General features: G+C 26.8%; 1 protein-coding gene across 4 annotated transcripts; it reads right to left on the reverse strand.

Moving 5' to 3' along the window:
* Positions 1 to 523: 523 nt before the first annotated feature.
* On the reverse strand, positions 524 to 21,640 carry LOC123258573 (carcinine transporter-like). 4 transcript variants are annotated; one of them, XM_044718670.1, is made up of 8 exons: positions 21,462 to 21,640; positions 8,457 to 8,715; positions 5,215 to 5,428; positions 4,446 to 5,116; positions 2,371 to 2,585; positions 1,886 to 2,061; positions 778 to 950; positions 524 to 666 (listed from the first exon to the last, which is right to left on the reverse strand). In XM_044718670.1, exons 2-8 carry the CDS (start codon positions 8,705 to 8,707, stop codon positions 567 to 569), a joined length of 1,800 nt encoding a protein of 599 aa, XP_044574605.1. In that variant the 5' UTR covers positions 8,708 to 8,715; positions 21,462 to 21,640; the 3' UTR covers positions 524 to 566. The 4 variants fall into 4 exon arrangements, with proteins under 4 accessions (XP_044574605.1, XP_044574622.1, XP_044574631.1 ...); XM_044718687.1 differs by lacking the exon at positions 21,462 to 21,640 and adding an exon at positions 19,372 to 19,738; XM_044718696.1 differs by lacking the exon at positions 21,462 to 21,640 and adding an exon at positions 9,410 to 9,428.
* Positions 21,641 to 24,154: the final 2,514 nt, after the last annotated feature.

Here is a 24,154-nt window from a genome sequence, read left to right on the forward strand (position 1 = left end):
TAAAGTATTTAACACCTGAAAGTCGTTAACGTAAACAATATTCTAATAACTTTATTAATTAATAATAATTACAGATTTACATTTAATTAAAGTATAACGACATACAATAAAGTGCACTTGGAATTCTTAAAGTACTGTACAGTGAAACGTTTTATTATTTTCTTTATACAAAGTTTTTTAATTTGAATTTTAAATATTTAATTACTGTTAGTAGCTTATCTAATAAAAAAACTATCTACTATTAATTAATAATAATAATAATAATAATAATAAAGATGATACTTAAATTAAAACAACATTGACGGTCTTTTGGCACAAGTAAGTACGCGAATGATTTTAATAAGTGAATAGAGTATTTCATTGATAACTTTTATCTTATTTATTTCAACTATGCTACTAATTATATTACTAATAATTACTTAAATATTAAAAATAATGAACAAATTAACATCTAAAATATTGATGAAAATAATTTTTTCATGCCAAAAAAAATATTTGGAGAAATTCAAATTTTTTACAAGACTTTAAAAATAATTATTTTTTATTATTTATCAATTAATTTAATGTTATAATCTAGTGGAGTCTATTTTTGTAAGACTTCCTGGATTATAACCGGCATTTACGGCTCCCACTTTTCTTCGGTATTTTTTCTTCTTTTCATGTGACCTGTTATCAACAAAATGAAATTAATTATTATAGTTTGTAATAATTTTTTTTTTTTATTAGTTAATAGTGATAATAATTATGTATAAAATATAAATTATTATAAATACTTACGAAGTTAGGCAAGGAATCCACCAACAACTTTGTTCTTTACCAAAGTCATTACCTTCTTGAAGAGTTTCTGGTAATTCTTGGTCTAGTGTCTCTGGCAAAGTTAATGTAAGAAAAGCGTCTATTATTGCTATTAATCCTAAGCAAATTAAGGGCAATTCTTTTTTAACATCAGCCTGAAAAAAATTTTTAATTAAAAATGTTAACATGAAAAATATTCAATATTTAAATTTAACCAATATTTTCTTAACAGCCGAGACCAGTGATTGCAGTTTCAATCGGCTTAGCGAAACGAATGGAAATTTTGAAAAAACGTTTTTAGAGATAATAGATAATTTAATAAACTATTTCACCACAAAGCATTTTTTTCAAAAATTTCATTCGTTTCGTGAAACCAATCGAAACTGCAATTGCTCTGCTGTTGGAAGTGCGACAGAGATAGTTCCGTTGAGCTCCGTGAGAGCAAAGCGAGAAAAAGATAGTCTCGCCTGTTAATACTAAATTAATAAAAAAATGAACTATATTTGAAAAAAAAATTCTTGAATCAAAAAAATCATCTTGAAGAGTTTCGTTGTTTTAAATCAGTATAAAAAATTTTTTGTTTAAAATTTTTTCTTTTTAAATTGTTAATTTTTTCTTAAATATATAAAAGGTAATTTATAATACATAATTATGTTTTCTGACATATTTCCTATAATTCTTAATTTTTTTTACAAACAAATTTTTAAAATTTTACCTCAATATAAGTTTGTTAATAATGTTGTGCCTAAAAAGTATTTTAATTTTTTTATCTTTCTCAAAACTCATAAAAAATTTATCCACTTCTTTTAAAAATAATTTAGACTCTTTTTACTAGTAAATTACATAAAAAATTTCATTTTGAAAATATTTTCCAATATTTTTCTCATTACAAAAACCTTTGTTGTTGGAAAACAAATTATTATTTCTTTCTCTGGTTTTAAGCGCCTTAATTGACAAAGCTCCGGAAAGTAATATGCCTTTTTGGTATTTAGCACTAATATCTCAAAGAGATACAATTATGTATTTCCTTTTTGCCAGTAAATGTAGTATAAAGACAAAACTCTTTGAAAGTGCTTTTAAATGAACTTACCAAGTAAATAACATAGGGTCCAATTATATGAGCAAAGTATCCAATAATATGAATGAGAGAAACTCCCTGGGCACGAACGACAGTGGGAAGCATTTCAGCAGCATACTGGAAGCCGATATTAGCAGCAACATTAACGCCGAGACGAGCGAGAATCGCCATGGCGACCGTAATTGAACCTAAATCAAGTATAAATTTATCGATTTAGACTCTTCATGTGTACCTGTACGGTACTCTGAGTACATCAGCTTTAACAGCTTCCCGGTATCTCAGTCTTAGTCACAGAGTAGGGTGTTATATAAGGGTGGCGATTGCCGCCGGGGTGATAGCTTAAGTCTGCTGAACAAGACTACATACTAACTGTTAGTACTGTTAATACTATATAGTACAGTATATTGAACAAGAGTCGAGTGTGTATAACATAACAGGACCGAAGTAAGTAGCACAACACTGCTAGATACAGTTTAAACATGTCATCAAATTTATACCTTCAGGCGTTGCCAGTGCAACGAACGAGAATATTCCACAGATGAGCATTGATGCGAAGCCCATCCATCTACGTCCCCATTTGTCTAGGAATAATGCCAGTAATATTGCGGCCGGCAGCTCCGTCAGCGCTGCTAAGGAGAATGACGTAAATACATCGGGATGCAATAATTTCATGTTCCATACGTGACCGTCAAATGTTAAAATTATTAACAACCTGAAAAGTATTTTAAACATTATTGTCATACACTGATAGAAGAATTTATTTATTGATAATAATATAATAAATATATTTATTTGTTTTTTATTAAAATAGTTGGGTCGTGCAAGGCATATTTCAAGAAAATTATGAAATTTTTTTTATCGAAAGATAAATATATTAATAATTCACCACCAAAATTTCAGATCAATTCACCACACCGTTTTTGAGTAATTAATTTTCGAAATTGCATCTTTTACACGTAGAGGTATAGAAAGATGGTAAAGTTAGTATGAAATCTATTTGCATCACTCGAGTGGTACGGAAGATTTTATACTAACTTTACCATCTTTCTATACCTTTACGTGTAAAAGAAGCAATTTCAAAAAATTAATTACTTAAAAACGGTGTGGTGAATTCATCTGAAATTTTGGTGGTGAATTGTTAATATATTTATCTTTCGATATAAAAAATTTCATAATTTTCTTGAAATATGCCTTGCGTGACCCAACTACCTTAAATGTAGTTAAATAATTTTTTGGAAGAAAATTTTATTTTATTAGATATTTATAACTATCATAAATATTATAAATATTTTGTCTATAGTATTAAAATTTTGTTAATTATTTACAAGTGGGGTCAACCTAAAATTGTTTATCAGAATTCAGTTTATATTATAATCTCTAAAAAGATATTTATGATACAAATAATTATTATCATCTAAGTTAATTAGAATTTTATATAAAAAATCATCTTCGATAGTGAATCTTAGTATTTTCAATAATAAATAGTACAGTTCAAATGAAAAATTTAACGATACGATTATAAAAATTTTTATTGAATGATTATTAATTCTAATTGCAAAATTATAAAACTAATTATTGCAACAATGGAAAATTTTACTACTATCTTAGATGTTCAACACTAAAAATTTCGTATTGTAGATGGTATAATTTAATTCTTTCCGTGCAGTTAATGAATTTTTTTGAAGTGAATATATCTTAAATACGATGCGATTTTAAGATCATTTATAAACAAATAATGCCATAATCACTTGTAATAAAGATACGATATACTAAAAATTACCACTGCAAAAATATATTCTGTAATTTACTACGACCATTGTTTTATTATTTATTTAATTTTCTCTATCTTTAAATAAGAAAATTATTAATGTATCCGATCTGAAGGAATTTTTTATTGAAGTTATGGGAGTACAAAAAGAGTCAAAGTAGAATTTTTATACTAACTTTTTATTCAAAGATCTAAACAAATATTTATTAAATGTTAATAAATATTTATTAAGTCAACTAATGTGAAAAAATCATTTATTAACAATTAATACAGTTTATTAGATATTAACTCGACCTTATATAAGTGTATAAATTATAAATTGTAATTTTAATTTTTTTATTCAAAGGACGATTTTTTCAATGATAAAAATCTTTAAAACGATTTAATTAAAAAAATTGTGAAAGTAAATAATAATTCATATAAAAATTCTAATAAAAATGATGAGATCTTTGTTTTAATTCTCAATCAAATCTTATAGAAATGAAGATTCTTAATTATCCATAATTTTATGAGCAATATATTTTTATTTTATGGATCTAAAAAAGTTTACTAATTTTTAAGAATGGCTAATAAAGTAATTACTATAATTTTTTATTTACTTACTAAAAAATGCTAATTATAAATGTTTTTAAAGTAAAATACTGGTTAAAAAAAATCATCGAAAATTGTTATGATATAATAAAGAAATTTAAATAAAGTTGATTATATGATAAATGTTTTAAACAGTTCAGGTATTCAATTACTTTAAATAAAATAATTTTTTTTAGATTTGTATTTGTGCTAAAAAATTTTTGAAAAACTTACCAATAAATAACAAGAATAACAGTGATACGAGCGAGCCTCGGCTTACTGAACAAGTCAAGTACAGTGTAATTGTTCAACTTTTTATCCTTTTCAACCATAGTCCTGCAGCTTTTTTCAAACTCGTCATAAACCTCTTGCTTGACAGTTTTACCATTGACCTTTTCGAATTTCTTGAGCATTTCGATGGCTTTGTCAACTTTGCCAGCCATCAAATACCACCGAGCACTTTCAGGCGCAATCCAAGGTCCGAGGAATGCAGTAATTAATGGTAATGCTGTTATCCAACTGAGCATACGCCAATCAGCGATCCAATAAGCAATCCACGGTAATAAACTCGCTGCTGCGGCGAAGTATATACCGAAGGACATGTTCGCCACTAATGTACGGTACTTCGGTCCAACGTACTCGATCGTTATTATGAAAAGTATATTGAAGCAGTTGTCGAATGAAGACCCCACAACTAGACGCGCCAACGCGAAGCTCCAAAAATTATCGCAAAACGCGGTGGCTACTGAAGCGAAGAATCCCACAGCATTGCAGGACACCAATGCCGGTATTCTTCCATAGTGATCCGCGATGTACCCGAATATAAAGCCTCCAATTATGCTGCCGACGAAGAAAGCCGATTGGGCAGCTGACGATAGATAGTTTTTATCGCAGACCCACTCGAGCTGGAATTACGCGAGAATTATTATTATTATTAATATTTGTGCTAATTATACTTTCAGACAGGGGATGAAAATTTAATTTTAATTTTAATTATCATTACCTCGGCAGCAATCGATGCATATGGTACGGCGGTGTAATTAAAGCTCCAGCCGTGCTGACATGGTTTAGTGGGCCATGAAGGATCTGCTTTTGTTATGTTGTTGTTTAACAATTCTGTATAGTTTACAGCGTACATGAAACATCTTGCAAAGTGTGTTGTGCCCTCGGCTTGGACTTCGGCAACATCACTCGCTGGTGGAATCGATAGACTAATTCTGCATAAAGATTTTTTCATTAATTTTTTTTTTTTTTTTTTTTTTTTTGTTGTAAATATACACAGAAAGAACTATATTTATAAAAGCGACAAATTCTTTAGTTGAAATCAAATTTTCCTAAGCCAGAAAATTTTTTTTGATTTCGGAAAATGTCTTTTTATACAGAGAAAAAAATATTCCTATTAAAAAAAATTTTGTCGACGCAAGAACATATATTCTTAGTAATTACTGAGAGTATACATTCTTCTCTGAAGAATTCTTCAAATTGATCTAAGTAATTTTTACTCAATTTAAGTATAGTTCGTTTGTTTACTTATTCTGACAGAGGTAAATATTTCATTATGAAGGCAGATATTGATACTTTTTTTTTTTTTAATTAGTTTTTATTTAGAGTCGGTTTTAACTGCTGTGGTCATATCGCCGACTTTAACTATTGGGAGTGGTACGTTGGGGTCTTTTTTGGGTTGTGAGAATCTTAACCTACGCGGCAAGGGTTGAATCTTAACCAAGCTGGTTTCTAAGACCAGCTTGGGATTCGAATCCACGCCTGGCCGGCGAATTAGTTCGAGTGCTCTATAGACCGTGCGCCTTTGACCGCTCGGCTAACGTTTAATGTTTCATTGGTTTTGTTTTTATTATTTTATTATTCAATGTTATTGTACTTTTCATTGGTTACAGTAGATTCAATTCAATGTCATCAAATAACTTTATTTAAGCTAATATTTTTTTTTTTTTTAATTATGGATATTGGAGAGACGCTTTAATTATGAAAACAACCAATTACAAATACAGTGTCTAAGTTTTTTTAAGCTTATTATTACTTACATATGTAAAATGTATAATGACTTTATAAATAAACAACTTTTTCAAATAAAAAAAAAAAGCTCGGCTAACGTCGCCGGTTAGATATTGATATTTTTCTGTCAAAAAATTAATAAATTTAGATGGTTTGTTTCAATAAATTCCTGAGCCGAGAAATCCTTTTTTAAACAATAATTTTTCTTCCTCTTAGTGTATTCCTGAGCGATTGAAACAAGCATTTAATAAAAAATATAAAATTTTGATATTTCTATGACTTGCATATTTGTGTGGATGTCTAATATTTTAATTTGGAAATTATAAGATCCATTAATTTCAGTACATCTAGAATTTTGAAGTAAATAATATATTTCTAAAAAATTTATTTTTTGTTTATATTCATATAAAGGATAAACATTTTGTGAGTGATTAGTGAATCAATTTTTGAATTCGCGGAATAGGTATTGGCTTGGGAAATTGTTAAATAATTAATTTATGTAAGAATGAAATCATACCAAGAGTCTTTAGATGTGATTACAGAACTTAACATTGCAACAATTGCGGAAAGTGAATTTAAAGTAAAACAATTAGCCAGCTTAATGGCCATTTGCACTCATAAAAAAGTAGATACTCAGTAATGTAACAATAGCTAATTTATTAATTTATGTAAACACCTTGACAATAATCTATTACACAAGTAATATAAACAGCAAATACATCAGCAACATTCTAATATAATTAATCAAATAACTTATAATTCACAGCAAAGTTCAATTAACTCTAATTTATTACATTTTTTACTCTCACTCGTGTGATATAATTACCTGGTTTTTAATTACCATTCCTTTTTTTTTCTTTTATAAATATTCCCTGTTAAATAGAGACCTTGGTCTTATGAATATCTTTAACAATATATTATTAACTCAGAGAGTGATCACAAGGTCAAACCCTCGAGCTCTTTTACTCTTGAAATTACCTTTGAAGAATCACGGTCAGCTGAATAGATTACCAGATCTTTTATTTCGCGGAATTTAACCAGAAGCCGCTATCCTTTCTTGAGTGTTGTTTTTATTATGCTAATGATTATTACTTTTATCTAGATTATTTTAACAGTTAGAAGTGTACTGAAACTATAACACAACTAACGGTATACTTATGTTTTATTTATACTAAGAAAAATGTTTTCAATTTTTATAGCTACAACTAACAACTTGCGATTATTAAATATAAATATTTAATTTAATATTTATTATTAATACATCCTTGATAGAACATCAATTATAATTAATAAATAAAGTTTTTATAAAAACGCGACACTTAGAATTAGTTAAAATACGTCAATTAGAATTAATTTATATTTGTAAAAATTGTTCATGTTGGCCATTATTTTTCCATTACCGTACTAAGCATAAAAATTATGTTTTGAGAGCGAATATTTTTGGCAAATTTCTGAAAAAAAATCCAACAGAAAAAAAAAATAAAAAAAAATGACTTTTAAATTTTAACATTCAAAAAAGATCAATTAAGAAGTATAAATAATTTTGTTTACAATTCCAGAAAATTTACAAAAAATACTCAATTTGAAAGAAAAATTTTAAGCTGAATTAGTTTCGCCCCATATATGGCTATTTAATTGAAATTTTTTAAAATTTGTGTCTCGTAATTAATTGATCGAAAAATTTTGAAAAATATCATAGATACCTTTTTCAAAAAAATTATAAAAAAAAAAAAAAGAAAACAATCAACTAAATCGGAGTTGTGAATTTCGATAGAAAAATAATTTAGCATAAAATGCCCAAAGGAAAATAATTAATAAAATAAACGCAATCACGTATTTTAATATAAAAATTTTTTATTGTTTTATATATTAATATCCATAAATTCAACTTATTTAAGATTTTTTTATTATACTTTTCTTTCGAAAAAATCAAAATACACGGTCGCATTATATTAGTAGCTCCTCAAAATAAAATTTTATATTTCTATGAATCACATCAAATTATATTGATAAGACAATAAGGTTTCTTGACTGAATAGGACGAGCATAGTATTGGGGTAATAATTTTCCTTTAAATAACTTGAACTATCATGCAAAAATGTCAAACATTCAACACAGAATTTTTCCAACACAATTCCAAAAATATTTTACTGTGTAAACAAAAATTTCTGTATAACTTAAATTTAATTAATTTTTTTACAATAAATAAATAAATAAAAATAATTTACTAACTTTTGAGCATCACTAAGATTTGTGCCATTGAGTTCCGGAACAAAGCACCAGTGCTCATTAGGAACAAGCGTCAAAAAAAATTGCGTGAAGTATAGAAATGCATAAACAAACGTGAATGGTAACAAAATAATGAACAAAATCAGCTGATAACGACCAGCTTCCCCGACATACGGCAGTATGTCATCAAAGGTCTCTATTTTGGGTCGGTCTTCGCCTTCTTCAGCCTTGGTAGTTTCTACTGCTACCGTCATTTTTTAACCTACAATCAAAATAAACACTCAGTTAGTTAAATTCATCACAAATAAATAAAATTTTTTTTTTTTTAATCGAATAATCTTTTAATCTATACAATTGATCTAAATAGCTTCTTTAATTTATAGACATCATTACAAATTCAAGATAAAAAATTCTTTATTTTATTTCAACACTATTCATTAAAAGAAATATTCTAATTATCACATTTAGTAAAAATAAAACTGACCAAAATAACCATATCTCATAACTAATCAAGTAAATTTCTCCATATGAATTCAAATAAACCAATTATTCTAATTAGCAATTAGTTAAATCCTGTCCTTTGTACAAAATAGATAACTAAAGCAAACTATAACTCACATATGAAGATATACAACAACGTCAATGAAGCAGAATAATAATTAATTAATATATTAATATTAATAATATATTCACTGTTTGTTTATTATTTACAATATCATTTAAATAAATCCTTCAGATAAAAATAGAGTAGTCATAAGTTTTCTTCTTTTTAAGTTAAAAATAAATAAAACTATTAGTTTACAATGATAAAAAACAATAACCACAAATCAAAAATCATGACACTTGAATTTACACGTCAAATAAAAAATTTTTAAATAATAATATTGAAGCACTTATTATGTCTTATGTCTTAACTGACCCGACCAATACCACGTACAATAAAGATCTAAGAGTACCGAAAGCTAAATGATGCTTGACTTTGGTCATACTCCCACTTAATAATCATCTCGTACATTAACAATAATGTTATCACTACACTAGTCCATATTTTATACCTTGAAGACTAAATACAAGCTATTATATTTAGTACAAATTTCACAATAGTAGAAAAAAAATACTAATAATAATAATAATATTAACTATTAACGATAAAATAATTAAATGTACATATTAGAACTAAACCGCACTGCAATCTAAAGTAAAGTGTAACTATAACTATTCTTGACAATAGGGTCTCTTATGACTTTTATACATTCAAGATAAACCCCCACTTAGCGTAGCGACAAGATTCCCCAAGTTAATTATTAAACACGTTTCATTGGTCTCACTTGCGGCGACGTCACTGGACTCAAAATTTCCCAAGGTATTTCTTCTCTTTTATTATAATATATATGACTCGAGAATCGCACATGCATTTTTCTTTGCGCTATTAAAGCAAAACCAGAAAGGTACCGGCGAAGTAAAACTCGTCGTCAAACGGACTTCCCCTTAACTTGCTATACCTGTCAATATATGCAGCTCTACTTGCATTCAGCGAGCTAGACATTTCCCGTGACGTCGGCTTCGCGGTAAAAATAATAATAATGATGACAATAAAAATAAAAATAAAATAATAGCGAGACAAAAAGAGTCGGTTTATTTACATCCGCGAGTTAAATAAATATTTAACACCCAACACATAACTATCATTTAATTGTCAATATTAAGCGCTTATTATGCCCAAGGATTCCGGGACGATATGATAACGATTAATCTTTATATCGTGAAACTATTTTAAGCTGATTAATTTACTAGCTAGAAGTATATTAAAAAAATACATTAATCTAACCGCTGATTAGTTATTTTTAATTTATGTTATTTTTTCATCATTTGTTATAATAAAAAATTCAAAAGGTCAATTTGTCAGTGATTCTTCAAATTTAAATCAGACCACTGAACACAACATCTGAAATATAAATTAATAAGTATGGATAGTTGATAAATGTGACCTTTTTTATTTTAAGTAGGAAGACATTTTCATATTGCTTTTAAATTTAAATTATTATTTTTAAAGATAGTGATTTATTTCAATTACATTTTTTTGGTGTTTTTAATTGAGTAAACAAAATGTTTGTGTACAAATTTACTTAACTATTTATATGTACTTAATAATTATGTAGCACAGAGTTGAATGTATTAAGTAAGAATTACTGAGATCATTATCAAGGTTGTTTTTATATTTATAAGTTTTACAGAGTGTATTTGATTTAATTAGTGATTTATTTATTTACAGAAGATGAGACTATTTTTAATTTTTTTTTTATTATTAAGTGTTTGAGTACAAACAAATGCACGATGTTGGAATTAAGTTTTGTAATGAAATTATTTATTTTTAATTTCCGAATTTTCTAGAAACCAGTTTTTAAACCGGTTCGTTTTTGAAAGCTTTTTTTCTTTACTATAATACATCTTTATACATAAGAAATATAACACGAATAATTCGTTAAGTAACTTTATTAAAGTACAATAAAAAAAATGTATTAATTTTTTTCATTTTAAATACATATATAAAAAATAAACAAAATTATTGCAAAAAAATATTTAAAATTATAAATTAATAATTTGAGCTGCTATGATTTAATCAGCGTTAACTCAAAAGTTGAAAATCTTTTCAACGTATTAAATAAGTATCAAGGTCTTGTAACTGCAGCACGTGCAAATTTCATTATTCGCAGCAATAATTAACATTGAAGTTGGAAACCACAAAAAACTTAGATTAAATATAGATACTTTCTTAGTCATCTGTGTCTGTGAAATCGATGTAGCGAATCGAAGCTCACTTCACAGTTACGAATTAAAAAAATGTAAATATAAATATTTATTTATTGGAAAATGAATAAATTTTCTTTGCTTAGGATTTACATTAATTAATTTTACCAGAGGGATTATGAAACAAAGAGCTAAGTGCTTATGTCTGAGCAAACAGCTATTTAGTGTTATAACACAACCGAAAGTTGGCTCGTAAATTTGAGACGAGATTCCTCAGCCTAAAATTGTTGCGTTAGTTTATTTCTTCGGTCATAGTTATAAATTTAATCTTATCTTCGGTAACATTCCGTTGAAAATTACCATTCGAAAATAAAACAGTGTTTAATCGTTTTATTGCTATGTTTTTTTAGCCGCAGGTGAATTAATAATTAGTTTAAATTATTAGTTGCTAAATAATTTAAGATACAATACATTACAGTTCTGAAAACAATTTATTTTTAAATACAGTTTTTTATATTCATGAAAATGATTTTATTGAATAAGTTTTCATTTATTATCATTATTAATTAATATAAATAAAATAACATAATTTAATCAACGATATCACTAAAATTGGTCTCAAGACAAAATATTCATTAAAGAAATGCATTAATAGTAATTGATAGAAAAATTAAATAATATATTTTGTGTACCTTTTCATTTTATCAAAAATTATGATGATCATATGATCAATAAGTAATTACGATAATGTGGTTATATTTTGTCTTTAGGTTAATTGTTACATTGAGTTAATCAACAAAACATTGAAATATTTTTAAATATATAAACAGAAGATTGAGTTAAAATTTTTATTGAATAAATGATTAATTTTTTACCTCTTTTATTTGAATAAAAAAATATATGACCTGACTAAATCTGCAAAAAAATAACAAGCTTTGATATTTAAATTTTTTTCATAAAAATTAATTTAAGAATGTTTATGACCCCAAATTCTTCGTACCGCAGAAATTTTACTATAATTTTCAAAATTTCGACTATCTGTCACACTACACTCACAAAAATTATTTCTTGTTATAATAAAATAGATTGTAATAGATATAATAGATTGTAATTAAATGTAATAATATTAAAATAAAAAAAAATTTGGCTCTCAGTTTTGTAAACTCAGAATTATAACAAAATTTATTGAATTTTTCTGGTCAGTTTATACCACGATAAAATCAGTTTTTTGATCCGAAATGTAAATTCTTGGTTCGATAATCTGCGTAAATTTATACAATACAGTATAGAGTAATATCGAAGCATAAAGTCTGATGTCTACCACGAACAATTGATTTATTTCCTCAATAAAGACGGACAACGTAAATATTCTAATTCCTACAAATTACTTTAGAATTATCTGATTTATTTATTTATTTAATCAACATTAATTATTTACAGTACATAACAACTTATTGCTCAAAATGTTGCAACCAAATCGTTTATCTACGGCTTATATTTTTTAGTGATACGGGTTTTTAAAATGAATTAAAACTTAAAGAACTTATGATTTATCGTCAGTAGGATAAAATTTTAAAAGTCATTGGAGCAATGAAAATATAATCTGACACGCAAGAAAATGTAAATATAAATATAACCATGTACAATCAGCAGAATGAAATTATCATATTTATTATATCAGTATTGAATAATAAATGCTGTTCAACATTGTTTCCGCAATTAAAAAAAAAAGTTATATTCTCGGATTAATTACTGCTCAATATTCTCAATCACCTAGTGAGTTTTAATTTAAATAACGGCAATGTCACTTTTTTACGATCTAGTTTCATCGAGAGCTTCTTTACACGCGACTCGATTTGAAATAAAATCTACATTGTAAATTATTTGCGAGGTTTTAAAATACCAACGGGCTTAATTATTCATGAAAATACGTCACTATTTGAAGAGTCGAACTCAAAAAGCGTAGGACGATAAATGAAAAAATTCTCGGGTCATGTTATAGAAAAATTTAAATGTACAGTCAAAATTTGCCTCACTCTTAAAAAGTATCAATAGCTTTATTGATAAAAAGCTAGTGTTTTTTTTTTTTTTCGTTAATTGTTCTGATACAGGTGCTTCATGATTTTTGTTTGATTTGATAATTATAGCTTTACACTTTGAAAAAAATTTTAATTTTGTCTGAAAAATAAAACACGAAAAAATTTACTGAATTGACAGTTAAATTTTTTTACTCAAAACATTGCTTTAAAATTTTTATAAATAATTTTTAATGCCATGAAAATTTGATGTTTTTACTTAAATTTTTTGTGAACAAAAAAAATTTTAACAATTGAAATTATTCACACCTTCTAACAAAACTTAAGATTACTCATTAACAATGTAGGATGTCCGGTATCGAGAAAAAATAAACAAGGATTAATTGAATAATAATAAATAATAACAAACAATTATTTTGTTTTTCGCTCTTGATATTTAAAGGCCTAAGAAGGTCGTTATTGTTGGACGGATTGGATTAACCATATAAGTAATCAGTAATCACGATGCACAAAAGAAATGCATATTCATGTCCATGTGTGTATTGATCAGTTTGATGAGTAAAAATGCGAGGTCTCAGCCTCGGTAATTTCCTTACTTTATTTGTGATTCAAAATAAAAAATATTACACTTGCGGGTTATCAGTTTAAAATCTTAATGCACTTAAATTAATTATTTTAGCCTAAGTCCAAGTCTAAGGTTGTGATTTATTTTTTTTTTTTTTTTTTTTTTTTTTTTTTATGAAAAAAAAGATTGCATGCTTTTACATCAAATTAATGCCAATTTATATTACTTGAAATAGTTATATTATGAATAATGACTCATGATCCAGCGTTTTAAGTATGTGTGTTATATTTAAGCCGTATTAAAGCGCTCATACATAGATGAGTGTGCGAGTTCTCATCTATTATTCAACGTTGGATCGTATCAAAGTAAGAATTTATTATTGCGCCCTTGCTAACCGGAATTTGAGAAAAGAATTACATGAATAAAGTACCTTAAGCTTGGATAAGTAAGTGTTTCATCAAAAATATGATCTACATTATTATTATTATTGTTATAATATTTTTTCTTAATTTTCATTATATTATTTTTATCATGTATTAACGAAATACTTACAAAGAAAAATTAATTTGGAAAGTAAGAATTTTTCTCTTTGTACTTTAGCTTTAAAGGATGAAGGAGAAAATTAAAAAGAAAAAAAAATGCAACGCCTTTTAGCTTCAGCCATAAGATTATGATTTTTAATAAAAACAAATAAAATGAGTGGAAAAACTATTTTTTGTTGACTAAAATAAATTTCAAGTAATTTTATCGAGTAAAAAAAAAAATAAGGAAAATATTGAGAAAATTAAATTTTTTAGTGTTTATGTTTTCAAGCCCTCCGTTAGCAGGCAAAAAATTAACGATGATATTGTCAAGCATGTCTCAAGTTAGATTTTTTTCTTTCCTATTAAGACCGCTGCCTGAGAGTAGTGATAAAACGTTGTAGAGGTGTAGAGGTGAGTGGATAGGAGAGAATAAAACGAAAGAAAAACGAGAGCGTTGAATTTGAAAAATATTTCAATTAACGAGTAGTTTACGTTGCTGTTGGTCTGTTTGTTGAGTAAAAAAATACCCCACTAATTTATCTTTTTCATCTCTGGCTGTCATTCGCATTTCAACCTCGTGTAATAAACTCTCTATCGATTTTTAACCTTCACATCTTTCTCTATCGTAATATATATACATATATATACATATATATATATATATATATATATATATATATATATATATATATATATATATATATATATAAGTGAGGGGGCAAAATGTGGTACTTAAGAAACCGTTATGATTTTAAGGACTTAAATAGGTATGCTGATTTTTCTCGTTTTCAGTCGTAATTGAGGAAAATAATCAAATTTCAAGTTACCGTAGAAAAAAAATTTTTTTTTTTTGCGGGCAAAATGGGGTACCCCCTGAAAAAGTGAAAAAAAATTTCATTATCCGAAAATGAAGTGTCGTTAAAAAAATAAAATTTTCTTATCGATAAGTCTACGAAAGAACCCAGAGAGATGAACAAATCACCCAAAAAAGAAACATTGTTATAGTTGACGCAATATACTCCTAACAAAAATTGAGGTAGCAAAAAAAATTTTTTAATTTTGTAGTAATTTTTGACGAGTTTCGCTTGAGTAAAAATAATATCAAGACAAAAAAAAGAGTTCCCTTGAGAAGATTCTAATTTTTGGATCTCCCGGTGAAAAATTTTTTAGACATAGTTCTCACGCAATTCCAAGCAATAGCACGAAAAAAAACATTCGTAATTTTTTTGCACTCTCTTTCTTGGTTTAGGGATTCAGGAAAATTTTTTCAAGTTGAATGATCTTGTAGGCCTGAAGATCTTACTTTTTAAATTAAATATCTCACAAGCCCACCAAATGATTTTGGAGAAATTGGCGGCCTTTGACACAGTTTTCTGAGCATTGATAGTTAAATTATGACATCAAAAATTATCCGAGAATAAATTTCGAAGTTATTTGAAAAAGACATTCTTTTAGAATTGTTAGTTTACACAGAAAAAAAGGTTCACTTGAGCCAAGAAAATATTTTTCTTCCTAATTATTTCCTTGAGCGAAAAAAAAAATTTTCTTTTTGACGCAAGAAATTTCACTTATTCCAACAAATTAACTCTCTTGTTTTAAGAAATATGTATCTTGATCCAAGAAAATTTATTTAAGTCAAGAAAATCTTCTTGTTTTGAGAAAATTCAGCCTCTTGCTCCAAAAAATTAAATATAAAGATAGAAGTAAATTTTCATTAATATTTTTATTGATTAACATATAAAATGGGAAGATCAAATAATGTTGAATCATTTTTTTTTCATTCAATATGTATAATTGCACGCTAAAATAATATAAAATGAGTATCAAATATTCAAGAGAAAAATTTTCTCAAGGTGAGAAAATTTTTTTCTCAGCTGAAGTAGGTGGCACTGCTTCCCTAAAGTATCTAAAAATCTTGATCAAATGTAAAAATTTATTGCATCAAATATTTATGATAATTTGAATTAAGAAAAAATTACTTCCACCAAGAATAGAATTTCAAGAAAAATTTTTATTTCGGGCAACACAACTTCAGTTTTCCTTCAGGCACCTGAAAATTTTCTTGAGCCAAGAATTTTGTTCTCCAGTCAAGAAATTTTTCTTTCTGTGTAAGATTTTTCTTCGACACATTAGAGGTTTACACTCACATACACACATACTGACAGATATCCTCGTAGGAATTAGAACTTGATCTTCGAAAACTGGCATGGAACCAATGACTCCCCGATTTTTTTTTTTTTTTTAATCATTCATTTGTAAAGCGAGAACTTAAAAATTTAGAAAAAGTAATCGTAGATGTGAAAAAAAATTTATTACGATGCACAATGACGATAAAAATTACTGTAAGAAAAGTTAGAAAAAAAAAATTTTTTTTGTTTTTTTAATTAAAAAATTTTTTTTTCTTTTAAATTGTAGGAAATGACGTTAAAATATATTTTAGGAAGCTGAAAGAGCTTTTTGGAAAAAAAAAAATTTCTTACGAAATTTTGGGGGTACCCCATTTTGCCACCCCTACTCCATTTTGCCCCCCCTCCTATATATATATATATATATAAATAAAAGAAAGTAATTAAGCATAAAGTAATATATATATATATATATATATATATATATATATATATATATATATATATATATATATATATATATATACAGGGTGTCCCAAAAGTCACGGACGCCATTGTAGCATCTGATGAAAAAAATAATTCTGAGACGAAAAATCCTTAGCCATTTTTCAACTAACCGTATAGATAATTAATTATTAATTAAAAATAACGTCTCTTCATTTGTTAGAGAGAGAACGCCAGTGTCCAGTAAAGTATATGCCAAACAAAAACACAACTAACTGCATGACTAACTAGTTTCTATAGCTAACAAATATTTACTTACACATTCACACGTGCAAGCGTCTTCGTTGGAACGCACTTGATTTGACACTAGTGCTCTCTCTCTAACGCATAAAAGGACGTTATTTTAATTAATAATTAATTATCTATGCGTCTGATTAAAAAATGGCTAAGGACTTTTCGTCTCAGAATTATTTTGTTTATCAGATGCTACAATGGCGTCCGTTACTTCTGGGACACTCTGTATATATTTCTCAAGACCTGCATCATTAAAAACCTTTTACGACAAGTAGTTAGTGATATTTTTTAAAAAATTTTATTCAATGCGGGATTCTTGACGTCATATCTGCACTCACATATGGCATGAAAATTTATACTAACATCAGTACAGTTATTAATTTATTAATAAATCTGTCTAAGCAAAGAACTAATTCATAATTAATTAATGACGTAAAAAATAAAAAATTCATGATTCTTAATTAAGAAATAAAATTAAAAAAACAAACATCGCGGTATATATTTAAATAAATTCATTTTCATTTCGCGTGCAAATTATCATTGAAAATTCACTATAATAATGATGATTAAATAAATAAATGCGAAGCTCGTACTCATTAATAAACAAGTGCAAAAAAATTTTTCATCATTGCTGTAATTACTTCATTGAAATGATTATCTTGAATTTATTATCAATTATTTATCATTTTTCATGCCTCAGTCGAATATTATTATTAGTATTATTATTACAACACGATGTTTAGTTTTATGTAAATGAAAGTTACGCAACTGAAAAATTTTTATATCGGTGTATCCAATTATACTTGGGTATCAAAAAAAGTAATAAATGCATTACGCTGCAACGGTTAACAGTATTTCCTCTGGCGAGACCCGGTAACATTGCGTCGCTCGAAAACGTGACATCAATCTCGCGACTCTAGCCCGCATGGAATATTAATTTTCATAATAAAAATTAAAACTCGGCAGTTGAGAGTCCACGTTTGAATGAATTTCACACTATTTTTATTAAAAATCATGCAATTTAAATGCAATTCTTCATTTAATTTAATTATTTACTGGGAGCTACTGAATAAATAATTATTTTGCATATAATTAAGTGTCAAGCAGCTGGTAAATCAAATGACAACACTCGCGGGTGAAGATAGAAAAGAGTACGCTGTTTAGATACATTGATCTTACGCAAACTGAGTAGAGTTACATTGAATAGCTAAATGAACTTCTCTTGAACTCGAGGATATATTTAATTAAAAACTATGAATTATGTAAAAGTTTGTTGAAAATAAATATGATTATTGACAGCTTACGCAAAACACAACTTGTGAATTTTAACATGAATTCTGTATTGACAATAATGTTAAAAAATACAAAATGATTTATGCATAATTTCATTCAGATTAAAAAAACTTTTTAGTTCAAAAAATAGTTAGTGGAATAATAATTTTTTTGATCAAAGTGAAATTTTTTTTTAGAGAAGAAAATTTTGTTGTAAAAAGAAAATTATTTACTTCAGAAAATTTTATTTTTATTTAGGTCATTTTCAATGATTTCTAGGCTCGAGTAAACTTTTGTTTTTGTTTCATTTTTTTTTTTTCGATCAATTTTACTTGGGCAGTTTATAATAAAATAATTAAATAAAAAAAAAAAATAATTTTACTCTATGATCACAACTCAGATAAATCTTACGACACCTTGTAAGTTAAAAAACTTTGGTTAAAATTAATGATTTCTTCTTGAAAAAAAAGTATGCATGTAAAAAATTTAAACACTATATTAAAATTTTATTGAATAATTTATCTGTTTTGAAAGGTCAAAATAAAATAAATTTTAGAGAAGGCAAGATACTGGTGGTTGAAACAATTGATTTCATCTTGAATGTTTATCTGAGTAGAAAATTTTAATCTGCTAAGAGCATACTTGTCCAGTAGAATACATATGAAACATTCAATAGATGGATAAACGTTAAATCCGCTTTTGATTAATTCAATCAAAGTAAATGAACATAATAGTGAAACAGAAGAGAGAAGAGAATTTACTCGAGTGATTATAATTCACGACACGTAAACTTTTAGCTTTTCATTTTACCTAGTCTCCACAAAATATTTTCTCCATCTACTTGATGATGTTATTTTTCTTCCAAAAAATAACTTCAAGGATTAATCAGACTTTAGTGGATTATCTTACCGAAAGGTCGAAAAATCTAATCTTCCATAACAGTAAATATTTATTTAGTCCCTTTTCCCGCTGACATAAATAACATCACCAAATTCTAATTATAAATTTCCATTATGATATAAAAATATTTAACTAAGCTAATGTAATTTAACGCAAATAAAAAATAAAAATTATTGAGTGAATTAGAAGCGTATCATGACGCGATTCACTTGAGGACACTTAAGCACATTTAAAGGAACATCCAACCGTGAATTGACCAGCAATTGTACTTGGCGAATCGCGTCGTCGGAATATTTAATAGACATTGATGCTACGAGAGCAATGATACGTATTAATTCAATAAAATAGCGATGATAACAAGCCAATCTGAGTATCATGTATCATAACGGACAATCAGTTTTGTATCCACCCAATCATACCGACACTCCGCCTCACTTGTCACCACTGACAATTCTCTGACAATTCCTGATATATATCTATAATATCTATAGACTATAAATTTATATATTATATTTATATTTATAATATGATATGATATGGTGTGATGTGATGTGATGGATATAGATAGACGAAAAGTGTCACAATAGATAAGGGTGAAAAACTATCGCGGATAAAGAGACGTCAACTCAGCAAAAAAAAATCAATCAATCATTTAAAAATAAATAATAAATAATAAATAATAAATAATAAATAATAAAAAACTGTTCTCTTTAAATAATTTATTGTCTCAACGACTCAATCAGTTAGAAAAATTTATTTTTATATCGTTTTAGTCTTTATTATCTCTCTCGATTGAGATGAAATGAAAGAAAAAAAATTAATAATAATAATACAAAAATGATTTAATGATATATATGGCACGTCTCAGTGGCACAATTTACAATTAAACTAACTGTTGGTTGTGTAATCATGACTCGCAAGCGTTCAAAGTCATTATTAAAATATAAATCTAATAAAACTTTTGTATTCTTTTTTTTAATTTTGATGATTGATAATAATTGAGATTTTATTATTTAAATTTCCTGATGTGGTTTTTGGAAGTAAGTATTTAGTATAGTAAACTCTACACTGTACATACTAAGCGTGTCGCGATAAAACGAAATGAGTCGAACGGAAATTTTTGTACAATGTACCTAGTAGCACGGGCTATAAATACAAAGAGAGCAAGTATGTAAAAACAATATACGGTAATCCATGGGTTTAATAACACTGTTTTTTCGTGTGATTATGTAACGGTAAGGAGATTAGAGTTGATTGTTTTTTGGACAATGTGAACAGTAAATGCTTTGCTTGTGATACTTCCGATTTAGCAACTGATATTTCCTCTATAATTTTCAGATGTCCTAATTCTGTCAATCTAGATGTGTTGATTTGATGAAATTTTTTATTGAGTTATCGATTTCGCTATTGTTGGAATTAATATTAATATTGATTATTATTTAATTAATTTTTTTAATACATATTTATGTTGTTAGTACGTTTGAAGTGGTTTATGAATTTACTATCCGGTTTTAATTATCTTGATAATTATTTCATTTTAAGTTATCTATTTTAATCCTTGTACCGTTAGTGATAATTCATATTATAAATTTATTTCAATTCAATTTTAATAATAATAATAATAGTAATGATATTTTTTTAATTTTTCTTAAATTTTCAGTGAATTTACTTAGTAACTTTCACTGATTTAGTAATTATATTACAGTAATTTACATTTAATCTTACCCAATTATTAAACGGTCTGTTTCGAAACGTGATGTAGTGATGTCAATCATTGGATTGGAAATTGAGCTTATGATTAATGAAATTAGTTGTTAAAAATTAAAATCCGACTCTCGTAGAAAAATGAATGAAAAAAAAAATAACAAATATTAAAAAAAATTTTTTTTTTTAATATTTTCAAAATGTTTTAATATTGTGTAACGCATAATAAAAACTATAAAAGGTCATACTCGCAAAAAAAAAAGTAGTTTACTAGATTCATAACAACCGCGTATTCATTTATAATTATTCAGAACAACTTATGACCCTCAAATAATAAATGTAAATATATCGTGAAGTGAGAAAAGGTAAAAAGTAAAAAAATAAATATGTCTTACAGGATAAACAATGAAGATCCTTATAGAGCAATCTTAATGGCTGCACCAGTACTTGGAGTACCAGGCAAGAGAGCAGATAGTCACTTTGCTCATCGCCGACTAACCTTGCACTAAACTGCATCGTCCAATCTATCACGCGATAACAAAAGTTGCGGACGCACAGAGAGTGGCTTTTCAAAGACCCTGCATTGGCAGGCTCAGTCGTGTGTCATCCATGCTGTATATCTCCTATGCATCCTACTTGCTCCACTACTATTCTCCTATATATTATTTTATTATCAGCCACGTGGTTTTTCACACTTGCCCGTTAATTTTAATTCCTAAAACTAATAACAATTAACAGCTTAATTTATTCAGCTCGCTTATTTTTTTTTCTTCTCGTTCTTGTGTTATTGGCCGTCGGCTAATGAATTCTAATAAAGTGAATAAACATAATAATAATAATAATTATTATTATTATTATTATAAAAACATAAGGTTTGAATTTAAAAAAAACGGTAAATAGACAGCTTATTAAATAATTAAAAGCAAACTTGGTTGTATTCGTTGAAAGCTATTGTGTACAAGATTATTTAATCGGATTACCAATAAGAGACGGTCTGACGTCCACATACTGGCGGGTGTTTGCAATGTATTAGTTTAAATAATGAGGTGAAGAAGCTAGAAGAAGAGGAGAGGAGAGGGAGGAGAATAAAGAGGCTGTATTCCATTGTGTGAAACTCACGAAGATAGAGGGAACGTAATGAAACTAACTGGCTCTGGGTTGGTCAATTAACGGCATAATATTTGATGTGTCCTCGTCTCCTGTTCGCTATCGCTAATACACAATCATCTACGATAGTGTTACAAGGAAATCCTTAACTCTGATTTCCAAAGCAACGTCAACACACCCGGATACGCTTGACTGACACGCGGACGCGGATCTTTTCTTCGTAAATTATTACCATATATATTTTTGCAAATCTTGATCATTCACCAGCTAAGCTATAAGTTCTTATTTATAACTTTTGTAAGCATTCGTAACATCGAGGACGTGATTTGATTTTCATTTACTCAGCTTTCTTTAATCTGCTTTTCATGTTTTTATTATTGTGTTACATTTTTATAAATGATTATGAATTTTTTTGTTGTTATTTTGTGACTAAAAAAAAATTTTAGGCCGTTCTCTAAAAATTTATGGATTTTATTTTTATTTTGAATTTTTTTGAACTTTAAAATTAAAATTTGAAAATATTGAAACTGTTGATTGGTTTTGAATCATAATTTTTCAGAAGTAAATTTAAAATCTGGTAATTTTAACGAGACTTTATTAAGCAAGTTAAATTGTAAGACATTGTAAAAAAAGCAATTATTATTTAAGGTTCTAAATAAAGTAAATATTAGATAGATAGATAGATTTGCTTTATTATGCCAAGGCCTAATGGCCGAATGGCAAACTTATAAAAAATACAGACATAATTAAGGGTACATCATATATACATATAGAAATAATGAAAAGTATACAATTAGAGTGATAAATTAACAATATTGACTAGTATCAATATTATTAATCATATTAGTATTTGCTATAGTAACTATTTAATTATAATCTATTCTAAATTTAAAAAATAAATAACATAAAAAACATCATTCCGATTTAACCAATTTGCTCAACGGCTTGACAAAATTCAGTAAGTAATAATAAAGTTTGAATAAATGAGTGTTGTTAAATGCCCAGATTAAATAAGTGGTCATACATCCTATTTTTAAAAATCTCCAAGCTCGCAGAATCTACATCAGCAGGCAATTGCTCCCACAAGCGAATTACAGTAATAACAAATGAATTTTCATACTGTGTCGTTGTAAAATTTGGTAACAAAGTTGATATTATTTCTCTTATATTAAGTATTTTATTGAGTAGGTTCATCTGATTTATTTTTAAAATTAAAGTCATTGTACAATTATCTATTTCGTTAATAAACGAAAAAAATTTTGAATCCAAAATTTTTATTGTATTGAAATAATTTTCTTGACCTAATATATTTTAGAAAAAATAATTTTATTCTCATTGTAATCAAAAAATTTTTAAGGAATAATTTTAAACTCTGGTAAAATCAACAAGAATCAAGTCAAATTGAAATAAATTGTAAAACAGAAAGAATTATCATCTATGCTTTTAAATGAAGAAAATATTAAGAAAGAATATGTGTTGCATGTGAATGAATTTGAAAGTAATATTTAAGAAAATTAATCAATAGCAAATTTTGAAAATTTAACATCTATTTATTTTTTCCAGTCTAATTTCCCAATATTTTAAATAATTGAATGTAGAAAAATTTTTATTACTAAATTTCTGTATTGAAAAATTTCATTTCAATAAAATAATTTTTTTTTTTAAGTAATTAAAAAAAAACATTTTTTCTTTAACAAATAATAAAGCAAATATTTATTAAATTTTCTTTATTTAAAAATTCGCTTCTCAAGACTAATTATTGCGACTAATTTATAACCACCTGTCAAGTAAAATATTCATAAATCTGATATAACAAACTTAACAATAAAACTTTTTGTATTTCAGTGATCAAGCTCCACCTTGGTCAGCCAAAGGAAAATTCCTTACTCCAAATTATTTTTTACAAAATATTTTTATAAAATTAAAAAAAAACATATGTAATGTAATGAGTTTTGATTGTTCGTTCTAATAAGCAGGTAAA

Source organism: Cotesia glomerata, linkage group LG1 (assembly GCF_020080835.1).
Source record: "Cotesia glomerata isolate CgM1 linkage group LG1, MPM_Cglom_v2.3, whole genome shotgun sequence".
Lineage (NCBI taxonomy): Eukaryota > Metazoa > Arthropoda > Insecta > Hymenoptera > Braconidae > Cotesia > Cotesia glomerata.

Excerpts from the sequence above, each read along its gene's own strand:
- LOC123258573 (XM_044718670.1), bottom strand. The coding sequence starts at position 8,707 with ATGACGGTAGCAGTAGAAACTACCAAGGCTGAAGAAGGCGAAGACCGA. Across the intron at positions 2,586-4,445 it reads GTTATTCTTGTTATTTATTG|GTTGTTAATAATTTTAACAT; the intron begins GTAAGTTTTTCA and ends AATACTTTTCAG. Across the intron at positions 667-777 it reads TGGATTCCTTGCCTAACTTC|GTCACATGAAAAGAAGAAAA; the intron begins GTAAGTATTTAT and ends TGTTGATAACAG.